The sequence below is a fragment of the Pseudophryne corroboree genome, chromosome 3 (assembly GCF_028390025.1).
Source record: "Pseudophryne corroboree isolate aPseCor3 chromosome 3, aPseCor3.hap2, whole genome shotgun sequence".
Lineage (NCBI taxonomy): Eukaryota > Metazoa > Chordata > Amphibia > Anura > Myobatrachidae > Pseudophryne > Pseudophryne corroboree.
Genome location: NC_086446.1, coordinates 350,726,279 through 350,748,410, shown reverse-complemented (window position 1 = coordinate 350,748,410; position 22,132 = coordinate 350,726,279). Strand labels below are relative to the sequence as shown.

Below are 22,132 nucleotides of genomic sequence, written 5' to 3'. Positions count from 1 at the left end.
TTGAAAGCTGGCGGTGCTTTCACTCTAGTGGTAGCATGAGACGGAGTCTACAGCCCACACAAGTGGCTCAGGTAGTGCAGCTCATCCAGGATGGCACATCAATGCGAGCTGTGGCAAGAAGGTTTGCTGTGTCTGTCAGCGTAGTGTCCAGAGCATGGAGGCGCTACCAGGAGACAGTCCAGTACATCAGGAGACGTGGAGGAGGCCTAGGAGGGCAACAACCCAGCAGCAGGACCGCTACCTCCGCCTTTGTGCAAGGAGGAACAGGAGGAACACTGCCAGAGCCCTGCAAAATGACCTCCAGCAAGCCACAAATGTGCATGTGTCTACTCAAATGATCAGAAACAGACTCCATGAGGGTGGTATGAGGGCCCGACGTCCACAGGTGGGGGTTGTGCTTACAGCCCAACACCGGGACGTTTGGCATTTGCCAGAGAACACCAAGATTGGCAAATTCGCCACTGGCGCCCTGTGCTCTTCACAGATGAAAGCAGGTTCTCACTGAGCACATGTGACAGACGTGACAGAGTCTGGAGACGCCAAGGAGAACGTTCTGCTGCCTGCAACATCCTCCAGCGTGACCGGTTTGGCAGTGGGTCAGTAATGGTGTGGGGTGGCATTTCTTTGGGGGGCTGCACAGCCCTTCATGTGCTCGCCAGAGGTAGCCTGACTTCCATTAGGTACCTAGTTGAGATCCTCAGACCCCTTGTGAGACCATATGCTGGTGCGGTTGGCCGTGGGTTCCTCCTAATGCAAGACAATGCTAGACCTCATGTGGCTGGAGTGTGTCAGCAGTTCCTGCAAGACGAAGGCATTGATGCTATATACTGGCCCGCCCGTTCCCCAGACCTGAATCCAGTTGAGCACATCTGGGGCATCATGTCTCGCTCCATCCACCAACGCCACGTTGCACCACAGACTGTCCAGGAGTTGGCGGATGCTTTAGTCCAGGTCTGGGAGGAGATCCCTCAGGAGACCATCCGCCACCTCATCAGGAACATGCCCAGGCGTTGTAGGGAGGTCATACAGGCACGTGGAGGCCACACACACTACTGAGCCTCATTTTGACTTGTTTTAAGGACATTACATCAAAGTTGGATTAGCCTGTAGTGTGTTTTTCCACTTTAATTTTGAGTGTGACTCCAAATCCAGACCTCCATGGGTTAATAAATTTGCTTTCCATTGATAATTTTTGTGTGATTTTGTTGTCAGCACATTCAACTATGTAAAGAACAAAGTATTTAATAAGAATATTTCATTCATTCAGATCTAGGATGTGTTATTTTAGTGTTCCCTTTATTTTTTTGAGCAGTGTATATGTATATATATATATATATATGTTTATATCCTAAGCGCAGTGCTTTCTTTTTATTTTTTTATTTAATTGCTTGAGACCATAAACCAGTCTCTAAGCATTTGCTGCTGGGAGGAAAGTGATACAATTGTTTAACAAGCGCTGGGAGGTGGTGTTAACAACCACCAATATAGGTGGTCATTGAGTTTTTAGCAGCCGTGCAAATGCTATGCTGCCTCCCACTGGGAGTGTATTTTAGCTTAGCAGAAGTGCGAACGAAAGGATCGCAGAGCGGCTACAAACTTTTTTGTGCAGTTTCAGAGTAGCTCAAAACCTACTCAGCGCTTGTGATCACTTCAGACCATTCCGTTCCTGTTTTGACGTCACAAACACGCCCTGCGTTCGCCCAGCCACGCCTGCATTTTTTCTGACACGCTGGCGTTTTTCCGAACACTCCCTGAAAACGGTCAGTACACACCCAGAAACGCCCACTTCATGTCAATCACTTTGCGGCAGCCACTGCGACTGAAAAGCATCGCAAGACCCTGTGTGAAACTATAACGTTCATTGTAATAGTACGTTGCGCGTGCGCATTGCACCACATACGCATGCGCAGAAGTGCTTTTTTTGCCTCATCGCTGCACAGTGAACGAATGCAGCTAGCGATCAACTCGGAATGACCCCCATAGTTGGAGTCTCGTCTCGGTTATTTGCCTAAGGTGGTGTCATCTTTTCACCTAAACCAAGAGATTGTGGTTACGGCCTTCATCTCTTCTGTCTTGTCCTCCAAAGAACGGTCTTTGGATGTGATAAGGGCTCTCCGTGTTTATGTGGAGAGAACTGCCTCTATCGGGAGGTCAGATACAGTTTTTGTACTTTTTGGTTTCCACAAACGTGGCTGGCCTGCGAATAAGCAAACCTTGGCCAGATGGATTAGAATGGTGATTGCACAAGCTTACGCGCAAGGCAACTACGTGGTCCTCAGTGAACACGTTCATTAGGTTCTATGCCTTTGATACTTCCGCCTCCCAGGATGCTTCCTTTGACGTCGGGTTCTCATACCCGATAAGGTGCGTCCCCTCCCTTGAGGAACTGCATTAGGAGGACATACCTGATGTTTTCCCTGTGGCACACACAGTGTACCTCGCTTCAGAAAAGGAGATTTATGGTAGATTTACCATGGTTAAATCTCTTTCTGCGAGGAACACTGGGTTCCACAGGGCGCCCACCCTGACGCACTTAGTTTCTTTGGGTTTGTATTGCATTAGCAGCTAGTCCCTTCTCCTGTCATGAGAACGTGGTTCTATGTGACTAACATCTGCCTTCTCTTTTACCTGCTTCTGCATTGGACTGGTTAACTAAAACTGAGCTCACAGTGTCTGGAGGCAGGGTTATATAGAGGAGGCTCCGCAATGCATCCTGGGACAGTCTAAATCTTTAGCCTGTTGGTGCCTCTGGATCAAGATCCATCTCTACACCCCAATGTTTTACCTCGCAGAAAGAGATGTAACCATGGTAAGTCTACCATAAATCTCCTTATTCCAACATACTTGCTACATGTTCTGTCATAGAGGTAGCTTTTAGTTGGTGGTGCTCCCAGAATTAACTATCTACTCGAAATTGCATAGACGCAAAATATAAAACAAAATCTTTGTGGGGCACTATTTATGTTATGTTATCAAATGCTAATCAGAATCAGCTTTATTGGCCAGGTATACTTGCGTATACTAGGAATTTGTCTTCGGTTTGCTATACAACAGCCAAGTAGGTAACAGATAAGCAGGTGGGGGGGGGGGGGGGGGGTAAGCAAAGTCACACAGATAGGTATACGGTAGGAACACAAGTGAGTTACATGTACGTCTAGTGAGTCAATGTTCAGGAGTTCAGCAGGCGGACCGCTTGGGGAAAGAAACTTTTGAGGCTTCTGGTGGATCTGGCGGGGACAGCCCTGTAACGCCTGCCTGAAGGAAGCAAGTTAAATATGCTGTGGCCGGGGTGTAGCTGGTCTTTTACTATCTTCATTGCCCGCTTTTTAGCTCTGGACAAGTACAGGTCCTGGACTGAGGGAAGGTCGGCCCCGATGATCTTCTCTGCGGTTCTGACCACCTTTTGGAGCCTGCATCTGTCCCTCGCGCTGGCGGAGCTGTACCATACGAGTATCGAGGAGCACAATACCGACTCCACAATCGCGGAGTAGAAGAGGAGCAGAAGCTTCTGTGGGATGTTGAACTTCCTTAGTTGCCTGAGGAAGAACAACCTCTGCTGCGCTTTCCCAACAGTGGCGTCAGCGTTGGACCCCCATTTAAGGTCCCGGGAGATTGTGGTCCCTAGAAACTTGAAGGAGTCCACTAGCGATACCACACTGTCAGCAATCGTTAGCGGAGGTGCACTGGATGACTTCTTCCTGAAGTCCACTATCATCTCGACAGTTTTGAGGGGGTTGAGCTCGAGGTTGTTGTGGATGCACAATGTTAGCAAGTAAAGCTGACACCCAGAAATGAAACCAGACGCCCACTGGTGCGATCACAAACCCATTCGCAACTTTGTACAAATGTTCAGCCTATACGCAACAACGGGAAACATTGACTGCCCGAGTAGGTCTATGGCTACACAGTCTGGCTGCAGCAGTAGCGATGCAGACTCCAAGTTTCTCTGCGTACATGATCGCAGCTGACGTCTATCACACACCTCTGAAAACAGCTATGACATGTCTGCGTTTTTGCCACAACTCCCTGTTACCACCCTCAAACAGTCACTTCCGTCAATCCTCACTGCAAGCGGAATCCCAAAGGCACCTTTATACATGCGCAGTGTGATTGCAGCGCATGTGCAGTCTGCCGATAATCCACCAACTGCGAAAACACTGGCATTGCGTACAACTCAGAATTAGGGGTTGGGTATGTGTGACCGGCGTTCAGGAGACCGCCGTTCAGCATACCTCCACTGCTCGCCAAGCTGCGGGCTTGGTGGCGAGCTGCGCTCGCCATAGGTTCTATTCCCACTCGAGTGGGAATAGTCCCTGCTAATCGGCATACCGACTGTCTGGATACTCAGGGGTGGGATGTAAGGGAAGTTGCGCTGGTCACATAACTACATCCCCTGAATTATGCCCAATATTCTTTGAATTGTATTGCATCTTCCTTATAAAGCTATGGTCACAATAATTACAGTTTTGTTTTGTGGAACTAAATGGAACTAAAACAATGTAACAAACAGGTGGGAATTACATGGGCTGCTTATTGTATTGCAGTGTATGGGTTTGTTTGTTTTTCTAAAATGAAAGTAAACTATTCATGGGAAAGAAGAAAGAAGAAAGCTCAAAATTACATTTATTGTCACCTCTGTAATAAAATGATCAACCACACTGAATTTTTAAGGGTCCGTTGCATAATCTGCTTTTGATCTGACAGTCTCCTAGGTGTGAGGTTTGTGAAATGAATCTTTCTGTTTCACATTTACACAGCAGGGAAATCGACAGCAGGGGAAACATGCAAGTGTTATGTTTTTATTATGAGGGTATTATGCAGAGACTTAAAGTGTGTACACAGTGAGATTCGGGCTATACCCGATTCTCACTATGCGATAGATGACTGTGCTTGCGATAGTGGCTACGTGTGATTTTGGCTAACTGTCAATTTTTACTATACTTTTATACTAGATAGTCAAAATTGACTTGTCTGCACAGTCTGTCTAGGCTTGCGATACTGATCTTGTGGGACTGCGCATCGGTATTGCATCGGGATCACAAGGTGACTTTGACCTTGCGATCTGCACTAACTTTCCTTGCGATTTTGACTATATAGTCAAAATCCAAGCAAAAATCTTACCATGTGTGCACACCTTAAGGCTGTGTATGTAGTCTGTGCTACATCAGTCATGAGAATAAGGAAATAATGCCTATATACACTGGCGTGCGCAGCACATTTTATTAGGGGGTGCACCATCGGAGGGGTGTGTCTAGCACCGCCTTTTGGGCGTGTCTAGCACCATCTATTGATGGTCAACGCATATAAAATATCCATCCTTGTACCAATTCTAATAAAGCAGATGCATTGTCAGAAGTTGTGGTGTGCACCAAACAAAACACCCCTGATGGCACTCACTGCAATTACACTGCTCCTCCTCAGCCTGGTCTGGCTCCCTCTCTCTTTCCCCTACAAGCTGCAGCAGCTTACTTACAAGTCAGTCACTCACTGACACTGACAGTCGCAGACAAGTGCTGCTGCTGCTGGATAAAGGAGTGACGTGTCAATTAGTGATGAGCGGATTCGGTTTTACTCGGTTTTACTCGGTTCTCAAAACGGCATCTTATTGGCTCACGGATGTCACGTGTTTTGGATAGCCAATAAGATGCCGTTTTGAGAACCGAGTAAAACCGAGTAAAACCGAGTAAAACCGAACCTCGCTCATCACTAGTGTCAATGCTGCTGCCGGCCGTCTGTCAGTATTGAATTTGTCTTCCTAAGAGGAACGCTGGCTGCATGCTGCTCCTCATCAGTGGCTGGTGTTAGCATAGCATAGAAGGAAAGAGGTGTGTATGTGGCGGGTGTGACGGGTGGGTGTGCGAGAAGCATGACGTCATCACGTCAGATCACGCTGTTTTTGTACATGGAGGTGGAGCCGGGAGTTTGACAGCCGGTGGCAGTGGCACCCTTGATTAACCCAGGCGTCCGGTCAATTAAGCAGTTCTGACGGTGCAGCGCAGAGGGGACAGTAATCAGCCTGCTCGGCGATCGCTGCATTAGGCATGTGAGATCGGGGTGCCAGACATTAGGGGGTGCCTGTGCGCACCAGGCACCCCCCCTGCGCACACCTATGCCTATATACGAGTTCTGCACATGGAGCTTCTCCCTCCCCTCACTGGTTTGCCTTTCCTGCAGAAGATCCCAGACACCTAGGGGTATATTTAGTAAAGTGTATGTTTTTAGAAGTGGAGAAGTTGCCCATAGCAACCAATCAGATCTAGCTATTATCTTCTAGAATGTGCTAGATAAATGATAGGTAGAATCTGATTGGTTGTTATGGACAACATCTCCACTTCTAAAAACCTGCACTACCCACACATGCTCACCACACTGTTATATTCCCCCTCAGGTGGTTGCGTGGCCCACCACCCGAGTGGGAATACTGGTCCTCAGTCAGGATTTTGACCGCCAGCTGTCGGGACTCCAGTGTCGGAATATGACTGCCGGGATTCCTACAGTAAATGAATCGCATCCCCTACAGAACTGCTTTACATCTTTTACCATCAGGTATCACACAGATTGTATACAGTACCCAAACTATGCTTTTATCATGAGTTGAGGTCTGCTAGATCATAGGCTTAAAGAGACAGGTTCTCACCCAGGCATGTCAATTAAAGAGCACCTGGGAAATTAGCTGACAAGAATTGGATTACAGAACAACTAATAAGGGAGTACACAGTTTAAAATAAGAGACTTTCCTCTTTCAAACAAGGGTGCCCCACAATTGTGAATGCCAATATAGAGGGGGGGGCACAATGTACACTCCCCCATCTATGGAAAAGAACATTTTCTGTAGTGCTGGGTGAATTTGTGATCTCAAGGCAATAGCTGCCAAGGAACCACATTATTTAAAATAGCCACATTATTTAAAATTTGGGTGCCCAAATGTGTACAGGTGCAGTTATGGGTATGTTAGGGCACATATCGTTTTTTCTGTAGCATAGGGTAATTAGTTCTAAAGGGCCCTATCATTTGAAAGAGGGGGCCCCTTTTGTATAATGTGGGCACCCCTTAATTATTGGATGCCAGATCTTCCCATATCCCTGGACTAAACAATTTTTCTGTATTGTCGTGGTTTAATGTATGATAATCATGCCAATCATTAGACATTAACTTCAAATGGGGCACATTTGTGTATATATGTATTGTGGCAGTCCAGTCTAGATGCCACCCCGGGTGTTTGCAGGACAGGGCACAACAGTTCGGGTGCCCCGGCCATAGCGACCTGTGTTTAGGACTGGAACAAGAGAAAGTCCAGGTTGGGTGTTGGGTACATTCAGGTTGTCTCTTTAATATTGTGTCAAAGATTATCTAGCAGTTGAAAATTATATTATTGTATTGTTGTTGATACACAGAAATACCCTGCAATTTCATACATGAGATCCCATCCATGCAGGTCCGGTCCAGGTGTTAGAGCAAGCGCTCCTAACAATCAGACACACTTGTGCCACACTTTTATAAAGCTTGTTAGGGCAAGGGCTTAGGGCTTCTGATGCCAGGCGATAGAGGGCGGGCCAGTGGATTAGAGACAGGGAGTCTGAGATTTGTGTATCTGCTGTTTGTGGACTGATGCCTGGTTAAGGTACCTGGTAAACATGCTGTGATAAAGACCTGTTTACTGTGCTGTGAAAGTAAACGGACTGCTTTTCCCTACAACTGTGTCAGCGTCTTGTCTCGTGGAAGGTCGCTTGTTACAAATTGGCGCCCGAACAGGGACGCTCTGCCGGACGCACTAAGCGCAATGGAAACCCAGCAGCTGCAAGAGCCCCAGAACCGTGACAGTCTCCACAGACTCTGCAAACTTCCTCTGGTCAGGTTAGTAACCAGCCAGGGTGTGTGTGTCAATTGTTTTTTGTTTGTTTTTTAAAGTGTTTTTTTTTTGTATTATGGTTTGGTGGTGTATGTTAACGGACGCGAGATTCATATATCGTGCATCCGTCCTGTCTACCATGGAGGAGTTGTTAAGGGCCCTAACTAATGTGGCTGCGGGGCAACGATCCCAGATGCAGCTTCTCCAAACACAAGTACAGGCTCAGCAGGAAACCCTGCACCTGATTCATGATGAAGTGGGTCTCCTGCGACATCACCAATAGCCATTACAAAAGATATGTAGAAGCCTACCTGGGGACCTTTGAGCGCGCGTCCGCATGCCTGAGTTGGCCAGAGGCTAGCTGGGCGAATAAGCTGGCCCAATATTTGACGGGTGATCCCCAGAAAACGTACGATGACCTCCCGGTGGACCAGGCATCCACCTGTTCGCAGCTTAAAGCTGCAATACTGGGTCGCATCAGTGTTTCCAAGGCCTGTAAAGCCCAGCAGTTCCAGGACTAGCGTTGGACCACAACAGAGAATTCTCGAATCCTGCTGGCTGAACTTCTAAAAATGGCGAGGTCTTGGCTTCAGCTGGAGAGGAATATGGCCGCCCAAGTGGTGGAGACTGTAGCCATAGACCACTGTGTGCGGGTCCTAGACAGGGGCATGCAGAGGTGGGTTCTCCAGGCTGACCACAAAATATGGAGGACCTAGCCGTCACAATGGAGAAATATGCTGCGCTGGGGAAAATGGCTAAGCACTTAGACCAAGAGACTCGACCAGTTCCAAGACCCTGAACCCGTCAACCTCCAGAAACGGGGACACGGTCCAATCCGGTCATCTGCTATGAGTGCGGGGGAACAGGGCCACATCTGAAAGGATTGTACCAAACAGCCTGAGCCTATGGTGTGCAGAGTGGGGAAATCAGGGAAACCATCCTACAGCTGTGTCGGAAGCAAGGGTTCGTCTGTGCCCTCCCGTTTCCAGGTGACCCTCCAGATCACAGCATGGCCAATCCAGGCGCTTGTCGATACCGGGAGTGAGTTGTCAATTATCTCCACGGGGTCGGTCCCTGAAGGCGTTGACCAGGCCTTACCTGCGGTTGAGGTGCTCTGCATCCATGGTGCCACTCGCAAGTACCCCAGAGTGCGGTTTTTTAGTGCAGCATCGGGGCTGGACAATCCAGCTGGTAGCAACTGTCCCCCCAAGCTCGCGCTACCCTTTGATTCTGGGGTGGGATTTCCCTGGCCTTTTGGAACTGCTGGCGTTTCAACTTGAGGAACTGCCTTCTTCTTTCAGCTCCGTGGCTCGAAGGTCTAGTAATTCTTCAGGAGCCGACTGTCTGTGTGGAGTTGGTATGTCTACGCCAGAAGAGCCGACCAACCCAGAGGAGGCCAGTGACGAAAGTACATTAAGAACTGTCATGTCACTTCAGGATTTCGGAACGAGATCAGCGAGAAGACACGAACCTTGCGAATGCTTTCCAGAACATTTGTAGTTATAATGGGAAAATGTATTTGTCCTTACCCAGGGGGGAAGCCCTTATTTCATAGTAGAGAAAGATTTACTATATAGGGTTGTTGAGGAACGGGGTAAGAAAGTTGAGCAGCTTGTAGTGCCACCTGTCCATCAGCCTCTGGTCCTGGAAGCTGCCCATTCACAATTGCGGGGAGGAGAAAACTCTGCAGAGGGTACAGCAGTGATTTTTCTGGCCGAGAATCTGGGCGTCGGTAGCAAAGCACTGTCAAGAGTGTACCATCTGCCAGTGTACTGCACCAAAGCCCCAGTACAGAACTCCCCTCATACCTCTTTGGAAATCTCCATTCCCTTTGAAAGGATTGGGATGGATATTGTTGGGCCAATGGAAAAATCAGCAAGGGGACACCAGTATATCTTCGTCCTCCTTGATTATGCCACATGATACCCTGAAGCCACCCCTTTACTAAATATGAACAACAGATGTCCCCAGAGCCAAATGTAGTACAGTTCATCCACCAGCTCTATGGGTGGTTCCAGCAGATAGCCCCGTTGGTCAGGGACCATGTGACTCAGGCCCAGTCTAGACAGAAACGTCATTATGACGTCCAGGCTGAGAAATGGAGTTTCAACCCTGGGAACAAGGTCTTGGTCCTGGTACCAACAGTGGAGGGTAAGCTGTATGCCTATTGGCAAGGACCATATACAGTGCTCGAAGCTGTGGGGCCAGTGACTTATCGTGTAAGCCAACCGGGAAAGCGGAAGCTTACACAGATCTATCATATAAATCTGCTGAAGCCTTGGAAGGAAAGCTCAGAGACAGCAACTGCAAGAGTGGCCAAAATCTCAACATGTGCTGTCCCAATTGACAGATTTCTCGATAAGGTCAAGACGCAACGAGCTCAAGACATGGTCAGGAGAAATTTAGATGTCTTTTTGATGATTCCATGGAGGACTAAGATCATCGAGCATGATATTGTTACTCCTCCGGTGGTAGTGGTCAATCTGCGGCCGTACCGGATACCCGAGGCGAAGAGGGACTCCGCATGCAAGGAAGTGGAGGACATGTTATGCCTGGGGGTTATTGAAGAGTCCACAAGCGGGTGGAATAACCCCATAGTGCTGGTCCCCAAGCCGTCTGGAGCACTGCGGTTCTGCAACGACTTCCGCAGGTTAAACCAGGTGTCTAAATTTGATGCCTATATCATGCCACGCATTGATGAGATGATCAAGCAACTGGCCCAAAGCCAATACTTGACCACTCTTGACCTTACCAAAGGCTATTGGCAGATTCCCCCCACCGAGGCTGCCAAGGTGAAAACGGCTTTTTCCACCCTAGATGGCCTATTGCAGTATCGAGTTTTGCCATTTGGTCTTCATGGGGCTCAGGCCACATTCCAGCAGGCTATGAATAAGCTCCTCAAGCCCCACCGAAAGTACGCAGCCGCGTACCTAGATGCCATTGTTATCTTCAGCGACGACTGGGAGTTTCATCTGGCTAAAGTGGAAGCCGTATTAAAAACTCTGCGCTTCCACGGCTTCACGGCCAACCCAGAGAAGTGTGTGATAGGTATGTGGGAGGCTAGGTACTTGATGTACGTGGCGGGCCAGGGCCAAATTAAACCTCAGGTCAATAAGATGGAGGTGGTTGCTTCCTGGCCAAGGCCTGAGAGGAAGACCCAACTCAGGGCCTTCTTAGGCCTGGTGGGATATTACCGCAAGTTTGTCCCGAACTTTGCCACCAGACCAGCTCCGCTCACTGCTTGCTTAAAAAAGCAAAGTCTGGACAAGCTTGTGTAGACCTTCCAGGTACATGAGACCTCTGAAAAGGGGAGGGTATGTGGCAGTCCAGTTTGGATGCCACCCCTGGTGTTTGTAGGACAGGGCACAACAGTTCGGGTGATCCCAGGCCAAAGCGACCTGGGTTTAGGACTCGACCAAGATGAAGCCCATGGGGGGTGTTGGGTACATTCAGGTTGTCTCTTTAATATTGTGTCAAAGATTATCTGGCAGTTGGAAATTATATTATTGTATTGTTGTTGATACACAGAAATACCCTGCAATTTCATACATGAGATCCCATCCATGCAGGTCCTGTCCAGGTGTTGGAGCAAGCGCTCCCAGCCATCAGGCACACCTGTGCCACACTTTTATTAAGGTCGCTATGGTAAGGACTCAGGGCTCCGGATGCCAACAAGTGGCCAGGCGATAAAGGGCGGTCCAGTGGGTTAGAGACTGGGAGCCTGAGATTTGTGTATATACTGTTTGTGGACTGGTGCCTGGTTAAGGTACCTGGTAAACATGTTGTGATAAAGACTTGTTTACTGTGCTGTAAAAGTAAACGGACTGCTTTTCCCTACAACTGTGTCAGCGTCTTGTCTGGTGGAAGGTCGCTTGTTACAGTATATATAAAGTAAACCAACAAAGAGAATGTGTAGCTCAGGTTCTTTGAAGCAAACATGGTATAATTCCTATATTTCAGTTTAAAACATAACTTCTGTCAGAATTTTCATATTTAATTAGTCGTTATTAATTTACCTTTGTAATTGACTCACCTGTGGCTATCCTATTAGCCCTGATTGCAGCACTTATCAGGGGTTTTGTTTTGCCTGCCTCAGTATGCATTTTATCCATGAACACTGCCGCGAAAACACATAGGTCTGCGGCTTTTCCGAGGTACTCTTTCTCATGTCTTATGAACCAGCCCCATTCTTGAAACCTCTGTTCTTTCCCTCCTGTCTAAGCCCAATACTGAAACCCCAGTCCTGAAAGACCCGTGGATCTTTCTCCTAGGCCACCCTCCTCTCTGCAGATTGTCCGTTAAACTGCTGTCCCACGTCCTCGTTGCTCCTAAGAGTCTGATTGCCCATAACTGGAAGAACCCCCTTCCACCTTCTCTCTCTGCCCTGAAATCGCAAATCTTGCATATAGCGGAGATGGAAAATATTGCTTACTAGTTACCAGCCCATCAAAATGACAGAACAACATAACGGTAATGTCAGCGCGCGGTCACTGTACATGAAAGGATCAACACTTGAATTGCTCTGTCAGGCGCCATCTAGTGCCCGCCAGCAAGCAAAACATTTGAATTCCCCCCATAGAGGTGAGGCGCAGCATTAGCCTTTTATTATATAGGATTATCTTCATGATAGAGGTCACATGTTCACCCAGTTATGGGCCCCATGGCTCTCTTCTGAAGGCACCCCTTCACCTCTGTTTCCTGCACCTGCCTTCTCTATTTGACCTATGTGCGATTGGATCATACACCCCATGTGGCATTCTCTTTATGATTTTTTTTTATTGCAGTCTAGCGTTCTTACTGACGCTTTCTGTAGTCCTGTTCTCCTTTGTACCCCTACCCCTTACTCATGTTCTCTTTTCCGTCCACCTTAAATGTAGGGCTAGATGTAATGGTGCCCGAGTTCGGCGGCCGTGCGGGATGCCGGCTGAACATGGACGTTTTTTAAAAGGGGCAATCACTTGCAATGCAAAACAATGCCTTGTAAATGATTGCCCCTTTAAAAAAACCTCCAAGTTCAGCGGGCATCCCTCACGTCTGCCAAACTTGGGCGCTTGTACATCCAGCCCGTAATGTTTATACCTGCATGTGAAAATGGCTCCTTAACATTATTCCTTATACTTGGTTTATCTTTGGGAACTTCTGTGAGCCTTCTAAATAAAGAACTAAAAAACAAACAAAAAAAACAGGCTATAATTGGATAGCACAATAATGATCAGCAGACAAAAATTGCGTTAAAAAACAATACATTTTCTTTTTGCAGCCAATTACAACAACTAATAGGATACCCCGCTTTAACTGAAATGTTTAATTACACTTTGAGAGTATACTCTGTATATAGTTATATACCATCAGCCATAACATTAAAACCACCTGCCTAATATTGGGGGTAATTCCAAGTTGATCGCAGCAGGATTTTTGTTAGCAGTTTGGCAAAACCATGTGCACTGCAGGGGAGGCAGATATAACATGTGCAGAAAGAGTTAGATTTGGGTGGGTTATTTTGTTTCTGTGCAGGGTAAATACTGGCTGCTTTATTTTTACACTGCAAATTAGATTGCAGATTGAACACACCACACCCAAATCTAACTCTCTCTGCACATGTTAAATCTGCCTCCCCTGCAGTGCACATGGTTTTGCCCAACTGCTAACAAAATTCCTGCTGCGATCAACTTGGAATTACCCCCATTGTGTAGGTCCCCCTTGTCCCGCCAAAACAGTTCTGACCTGTCGAGGCATGGACTCCACAAGACCTCTAGAAGTATACTGTGATATCTGACACCAAGATGTTACCAGCAGATTCTATAAGTCCCCTGTAAGTTGCAAGGTGGGGCCTCATAGCTCATTTAGATTGAGATCTGTGGAGTTTGGGGGCCAAGTCAACACCTTGTACTCTTTGTCATGTTCCTCAAACCATTCCTGAATTATATTTGCAGTGTGACAGAGCGTGTTATCCTGCTAAATGAAGGGGTGTACTTGGTCTGCAAAAATGCTTAGGTAGGGTGGTACATGTCATAGTAACATCCACATGAATGGCAGTACTGATGGTTTTCCCAGCACAACCTTGTCCAGAACATTATACTGCCTCTGTCAACTTGCTATCTGCCCATAGTGCATCCTGGGGCCATATCTTCTACAGTACATGTAAAAAATGCACACACACCTGGCTGTCCAAATGATGTAAAAGAAAACTTGATTCATTATTCCATTGCTCCATAGCCTTCGCTTCCATTGTGCATCAGTGAGCCTTCGGTACCCATGACCTTATTGCTGGTTCACTGATTGTCCTTTATTGGACCACTTTTGGTGTATATTGTACTAATCACTGTATACTGGGAACACCTCACAAGAACTGCCGTAATGGAGATGCTCTGGCCCAGTCTTGTGGCCATCACAATTTGACTTTGTGAAAGTTGCTCAGATCCTTACTCTTTCTTACACGTGTTTCCTGTGTCCATAACACCATTTGCCCAGTACCGTATATCCCACACCTTGAAAAGTGCCATTGTAATGAGATAATCAATGATATTTACTTCACCTGTCGGTGGTTTTATTGTTATGGGCTGATCGAGTATAGACAGTTCTGTACAAAGAAAATATGAAACGAAAATGTTTATATCCTAAAAGCAAAACATATACATGTAGTACATTATTTTAAGTAATTGTGCCAGTTTCATTGCTGAAGCATGCAGACAAAGGTCTTCGCAGTCCCACCTAGTCTCATTTTAATAATTTACAGCTTTTTGCTTTTTTTCTCCTAAAATAGTGCATATTAAAAATGTATTTATGTCTCATTAAGTCATGAGCATAAGTGAACATCAGAGTTGTCTTTACAACATAAGAGATATCGTTTATGTCCCTGATATTAAATTGAGTGAAAGTATGCTATTTGAAAGTATGTCAATGCCTGATTTTAGATCTATCCAAGGACGTGTTTGTAATCATGTTATTTAAAGGGGTAAGAGGATATGCAGCCGCCCACCAATAGAAAATACCCCCTATATGCATGTGCCTGCTGCATGCAATAAATAATCCCTGATAAGTGCCCCTCGGGGGATCCACTAACCATGGTAATTTACCAGAGGCAATTGGCTATCCTCCTAAATCACAAAGCTGAACTCTACATTGTCCTAAAGCAGTGCTGTCCAAATATTTCCAATATTTGCAAAGTGTGGGCTATTGGTCACAGTAATTTTACCTTGATAAAAGCCAGATAGTCCGTTTGGGCTATCCAATTATAGTGCTGCAAATTACCTCTATTTCCGTGAAATCACATAGGCTCCGCGAAATGTCACGAACCTACAGTGTGTGTTTCGGGCAGGCTAATCCAAATCCCCGATTAGTGCTGGTATTGGAGCTAATAGGATAGCCGCGGTAAATTTCCACAACTGATAGCATACCGTCATTTTGCAGGCCAAATACTGTTCAGAAATTGTTATAATTCAACAGTGTCAACATTCTGAGAAAGTCAGGATTCCATACGTCAACATTTACGTTGTCGACATTGTGAAGATAGAAAAATGCTGTTACACAATCTAACCACTAATAACACTAATAGTAAAAATAATAAACCGTCACAATTAACATGGAGTATAAGTAAAGTTCTTAGCACACATTAGCGCAAATATGTGAGCCTATCCATCACAACCAGGTGACTTCATTACATGGGTCCCTAACATCTCTAATACTATCACATTATATAAATGTATCTTGGTCTTACCTTCAAATAGAGCCCATGGCCCTCATTCTGAGTTGATCGCACGTAGCAACTTTTTGCTGCTCGTGTGATCAACTTGACGCCGCCTATGGGGGAGTGTATTTTACCATAGCAAGGCTGCGATCGCTTGTGCAGCCCTGCTATGCTAAAAAACTTTCCTGCAAAACAAGACCAGGGTAAGAGTTACTTACCCTGTGCGATGGATCCAGCGACGAAGGCCCCGGGATTGACGTCAGACATACGCTCACCAAACGCCTGGATCTGCCTGCGTTCGCATCACCACGCCTTGAAAACGGTCAGTTGACGCCCCAGAACGCCTCCCGCCTGTCAGTCTTCATGCGATCGGCGCTGCAATTACTTTCTGCGCTGGCGGCGGTGTTGCCCGGCGATGATTGGTGCTGGACAAAGACACGCGTGCGCATTGTGGGCACCGTGCAGCCGCAGTCCTGACCCGTTCGTACCACAGCGAAGAACCGCTGCGTGCGAACGGGTTGGAATGGCCCCCTATATTCATGTGTGGTCAGCAATGAAGGAACCTGTGCCAATGAAAACACCAGAGTGTAAATGGGAGGGGTGCGAATACCAGAGTGAAGGAGCATTACCTTCAAGTGTACAATATATACACAAATATAGTGAAAGGGGGGGGGGCTGGATTCCACACCCTATTTATAAGCATATTAAGAGGTGCTGCCATGCTAAGGCTTCTAGTTCTATGTTGGAGGAATGAAAATGCTGATACACACTCTAAGCACTAAGAACACTGATACAGTAGTAAAAGGAACTTTCAGAAAAATGAAGATGTCAATATTCTAAGTATGCTGATATTTTGCATGTCAACATTTCAACAATGCGGTTTAACTGTCAACATTGTGGTGTCAGCATTATGACTGCATCCCGCTTGCAAGGTATTCATAGTTTATAAATGTGCTGTATCAGTGTTATGTGTATTAAATATCTGCTTTCATTATTTCATTGCTCTATTTTTCAAAAAAAAAATTATGACTTTTCTTCTACCAAGCAGTTTCAGTCCTTGCCAAAGATCACGCTCAGTGCTGCTTTATTCTCTTCACACTCATCACTTAATGTTGCTATTTTACAGATATGTGCAAATTGGTAAAAAGTGTTGACCCGTCCGTTTTATGACACTTCTTTCATTCAGGAGGTCGACTCTAATACCTGAAAGTGTATGCGGTTAGAGGACTAGCACCAATGTATGTGGAGGTGTAAAAGGCTATGAGAACAGGGGAAGTGTAAAATGTGTTAATCAGCCATTTTATCACCACTCAGCAGAGTGTTTAAAGGTTATTATGTTATTAATCTTTTAATGGTTGTGAAGTGTATACTCTGCAGTCTTCATTCCTCCTGGACAATGTATCATTCTAATACTGGTCATTTCTGCGCTCATTGGGGGTAATTCCAAGTTGATCGCAGCAGGAATTTTGGGGGTCATTCCGAGTTGTTCGCTCGTTATTTTTTTCTTGCAACGGAGCGATTAGTCGCTAATGCGCATGCGCAATGTCCGCAGTGCGACTGCGCCAAGTAAATTTGCTATGCAGTTAGGTATTTTACTCACGGCATTACGAGGTTTTTTCTTCGTTCTGGTGATCGTAATGTGATTGACAGGAAGTGGGTGTTTCTGGGCGGAAACTGGCGGTTTTATGGGTGTGTGCGAAAAAACGCTACAGTTTCTGGGAAAAACGCGGGAGTGGCTGGAGAAACGGAGGAGTGTCTGAGCGAACACTGGGTGTGTTTGTGAAGTCAAACCAGGAACGACAAGCACTGAACTGATTGCACTGGCAGAGTAAGTCTCGAGCTACTCAGAAACTGCACAGAGAAGTCTTTTCGCAATATTGCGTATCTTTCGTACGCAATTTTGATAAGCTAAGATTCACTCCCAGTAGGCGGCGGCTTAGCGTGTGCAAAGCTGCTAAAAGCAGCTTGCGAGCGAACAACTCGGAATGAGGGCCTTTGTTAGCAGTTGGGCAAAACCATGTGCACTGCAGGGGGGGGCAGATATAACATGTGCAGAGAGAGTTAGATTTGGGTGGGTTATTGTATTTCTGTGCAGGGTAAATACTGGCTGCTTTATTCTTACACTGCAATTCAGATTTCAGTTTGAACACACCCCACCCAAATCTAACTCTCTCTGCACATGTTATATCTGCCCCCCCCCTGCAGTGCACATGGTTTTGCCCAACTGCTAACAAAATTCCTGCTGCGATCAACTTAGAATTACCCCCTTTGTTTTGTTTTCAGTAGAATAACTGCAGTACAGCTGCTGCAAATACAGTTCGGGGTAGCGTGCCTGAAAGCAGTACCCAAGGAAGCATTAGCTTATTCTGCAAATTTATTGTTTCATTTGACACCTTTAGAAAATTTATATTGTTTCAGGTTGTTTCTTACTTCCAAATTAGTGAGCTTGGCACATTTTCTTCCAGTGTAACTACTCATGTCAATTTGTACTAGAGTACTAAGTATTAATAAACTCTTCATGCTTATTTTTTTTTCAAATGGTTTCTATATATTATTGTGTGACAGTGTAGGCATGCTATTGCTTCTGGCCTGTAATCCCCCCCAAAACGTTTACTTCCTATACTTATCCACACTATTGCAGGTTTCTGAAATGAGCACTGTAAGAAAAGCAAGCCCCCACAGTAACGCAGAGAATACACAAAGGCTGGGCACATCGTTTTGTCAAAGTCTGTATTGGAACATGTATTTTAGTTTTACTTTGTCACAATTTACAGTGAGATAATAAATAAAGCCATCTTCCATGGGAACTGCACTGATGCAAGAGTTAAGAAACGTCATTGTTATTGTATTTGCATTTTATGCTGTGACATTGAGTGTTAATAGGTTCTCTGATAACTGAGGATCTTGTGTAACGTGGTTCTTGTAGCCCTGCCTTTTGTGCAGGTGATTGTGGAATTGACACTTTTACAAAATGTAAGTTCTGATAAAGCCTAGAGTGGTTGTGTTGCGAAAGTTACTTTCTTACATTGAATGATGGGGGTGATTCCGAGTTGTTCGCTCGCTAGCTGCTTTTAGCAGCATTGCACACGCTAGGCCGCCGCCCTCTGGGAGTGTATCTTAGCTTAGCAGAATTGTGAACGAAAGATTAGCATAATTGCGAATAGAAATTTCTTAGCAGTTTCTGAGTACCTCCAGACTTACTCAGCCATTGCGACCAGCTCAGTCCTTTTCGTTCCTGGTTTGACGTCACAAACACACCCAGCGTTTGCCTAACCACTCCCCCGTTTCTCCAGCCACTCCTGCGTTTTGCAACTCGAACGCCTGCGTTTTTCCGCACACTCCCATAAAACGTCCAGCTTCCGCCCAGAAACACCCACTTCCTGTCAATCACACTACGATCAGCACAGCGATGAAAAAGCTTTGTTATGCCGTGAGTAAAATACCTAACTTTTGTGTAAAATAACTAAGCGCATGCGCTCTGCGAACCTTGCGCATGCGCAGTAAGCGACTAATCGCAGTATAGCGAAAATCGGCAACGAGCGAACAACTCGGAATGACCCCCAATGTCTCCTGAGGAACCGGCTTTTCTTCACACAGTGATTCCTGTGAACCTGTCTGCATAGGGATGCTAAGGTTTCAACAAGTGAGAGGCCGCTGTAGTTGTGTATTGCCAAAACCTGTTACGTGGTGAGTTAGAGATACAGTTGAGCAGTCAGTAAATAAACCTGAGAAGCTGGGTTTTGGCCTGCGGTGTGTCGTAGGGATAACATTGCAGTAATATAGTCTTCTGATGTAATCTGCTTTTATGTCCTGCTATTCTCTACACATCTTACATTAAACTCAAATTAGGCTGTGTCTGGCTGCTGATTTCATACTTGGTTCTTCAGCATTTGCAAAATATATGTTTATCACGTATGTTCCCTGCATCAACTTTAGGCTTGTGTGTGTTCTTATAGCTCTCAATAGATTCCAGTGTATTTATGTAGGAACACTTAGATCATTGTTTTCTATATATTGCAAAGAAATAGAGAATAGAAAGTAGTATATAAAGTCAGCAGTATATAAAGTCAGTCATGCAGTTGGTTCGATGCTGCGTCCTCAGACGCCGCAGCAGATCACAGAAGCCTGCATTGGGAATCTTTTAATTCAAGACGTCTCCTGCTGCTTTTGCATATTCTCGTACAAAGACGCAGCGGTGGTGCAGTCAGAGTCCACCTAAGTCCATGAGTCCACCTCAGGCCTTATGTGTATAATGTATGCAGCATATGTAATGCAAACCAAAATGTTCACACAATAAGGAGAGAGAAAATGGTAACATTATAGGTTTGATTATACACTTTCCATTTGTTTTACTAGAGAAAATAAATTATATTACGTTTGTAACTATTTGTAGTTTCATTGAAAACTGACATTTTTCAGATGCTGAATGATGGCATGTTGGTAGATACCAGAGAATGAATGTCCTCACTAACTCCTGTGCAGGGATTATTAGCATATGCTAACAATGTCTGGCTATGTGTGTGTTTCCTTCCTCAGGAGAGAAGCGACAGTGCTTTGAAGTCCCATACAATAATTTCTTGTATGATAAAGATCATGATGCGATGAACACAAGGATGATGGAACAGAGTATAGGCAACCCTATGGCCTACCTCAGTCCAGGGGTATTACGTCCTATAATTCATACTCCTCCAACTGCCACTGCTGAAATGGTGTCTGTTATAAGCAGCCTTTACCCGGTGTCACTCACACGTATTGATATCTCTAATGGCCACCTACCCACCCAGCCAGATAAGGAAAAGAAACCAGCTCCAGAAAGTTGCCTGTCCCCAGGTGCCAATGCTCTAGACTCTACTGATACAGACAGTAGCCATGAAGAGAGACCGTCTTATCCATCCAATCTAAATGGTGCCCCAATGCGGACAAATAGTGTACTTCAGCCCCCCCGGGAGCACCCTAGAGTGTGTGATGTCCTTAGATATCCTGGGCTATCACAACGTGACCTTCTGCAGCTGCTGAGCAAAGATGGATGCCCATTAGGGGTCTACCGATGTGACCACTGTTATGTTCTTTTTCTGGATTACGTCATGTTTACCATCCACATGGGGTGTCATGGATTCCGAGACCCCTTTGAATGCAACATGTGTGGGCATCGCAGCCAGGACCGCTATGAGTTCTCATCTCACATTGCACGTGGCGAACACCGGCTTGGCATGAATTAGCGCATATACCAGAGAGATACCTCCCTGACTTACTCTGCAATTGCCTTCTTCTGTGTAGTACCATTGTTTCTTCCACAAATGGAATGAAGCACAGCTATTCCCCCATAAAAGACTGCAATTTGTAAGATTTGTTCTTTTGTTCATTCCTCTGAGGTTTACATGCTCTGTTTGCAGGGATATTTTTGAACACAAGTATTTAACAAGTACAGTATTATTTTAAACTTCCGTAAAACTGTCACTAGTATGTTCCTATTGCTCTTGATGTCTGTGTTAGCATTAGCCTCAGCAGTAGTACAAAGAAAAATGACAATGGCCCAGATTTATCAAGCCTTGGAGAGTGATAAAGAGCACGGTGATAAAGTACCAACCAATCAGCTCCTAACTGTCATTTTTCAAACACAGCCTGTGACAAGGCAGTTAAGAACTGATTGGTTGGTACTTTATCACCGTGCTATTTATCACTCTCCAAGGCTTGATAAATGGGGGGCCATAGTGTGAATATCAGAGCCTGGAGTTATTCTAGTCTGCCATCATAGACGTCTTTCTTGTACTATACAAAGCTGCCAAATGTAGCACTGAAAATACTCCACTTTCCAGGACTTACTTCTCTCCTTTATATATTTTAGGGTAGGCAAATAAGTATTGTCTGTGTATTTTATATCTATCATCTTACCAAGTTGTTATAAAACAATGTTTTGTTGCTTCAATATATGTATATTTCATAATGGGGTAATACCCTGTAAATTTATTTTTTAAACACATATTTGTATGACTCTTCCTTGCTGAGTATAACATAGGTAATCTGATGTATGAGAGATATTCTTTTGCAAATGACTGGGAAAATATATTTGTATTTTATCATTTAAATGTTACTACCATCCAAGCAAAACCCAATCAATATGTAAAATAGAAGAGCCAGAAAGATTTATAGACGGTAAGTAGATCAGGGCTCTAGGTCCCACTAATAGTCCAGGTTTTAAGGATATCCATACTTTTGCACAGGTAACTAAATTAGTGCCTCAGTTATTTTGATTTAACCATCTGTGCTCAAACATGGATTTCACTAAAACATGGACTGTTATGCTGGGAACACACTGAGGCTCATTTCGGTGTGGTTGTTCTTGCCGCTGCTATATTTTGCCGTATGCAGTTGCAATTATATGCTCATATGGGCAGAAGCTAACCTGAGCATAGGGACGCCCACTGCTATCACATAATTTCCCTCCTACAGCATAAAACTGCTGATTCATCGGTACCATCGTCGCAAATCAGGTCATGTCGGAGCCATTGAAGATGCACAGGCTGACCTGCTTTCCCGGGATGCTGAGGGCTCTAGTAGCAAGTAAGATCGCAACAGCTAATTTATGCTCGCCCACA

At 45.5% G+C, this 22,132-nt stretch overlaps 1 protein-coding gene across 2 annotated transcripts in view; it reads left to right on the top strand.

Moving 5' to 3' along the window:
• The window catches only part of IKZF3 (IKAROS family zinc finger 3), a 163,259-nt gene extending 141,759 nt beyond the window's left edge, over positions 1 to 21,500 (top strand). For both annotated transcript variants that reach the window (XM_063959752.1, XM_063959751.1), the window contains one exon: positions 20,073 to 21,500. In XM_063959752.1, the coding sequence (XP_063815822.1) occupies positions 20,073 to 20,755 (683 nt within the window). In that variant the 3' untranslated portion in view covers positions 20,756 to 21,500. The remainder of the gene's footprint in view (positions 1 to 20,072) is intronic.
• The last annotated feature ends 632 nt before the right edge of the window (positions 21,501 to 22,132 follow it).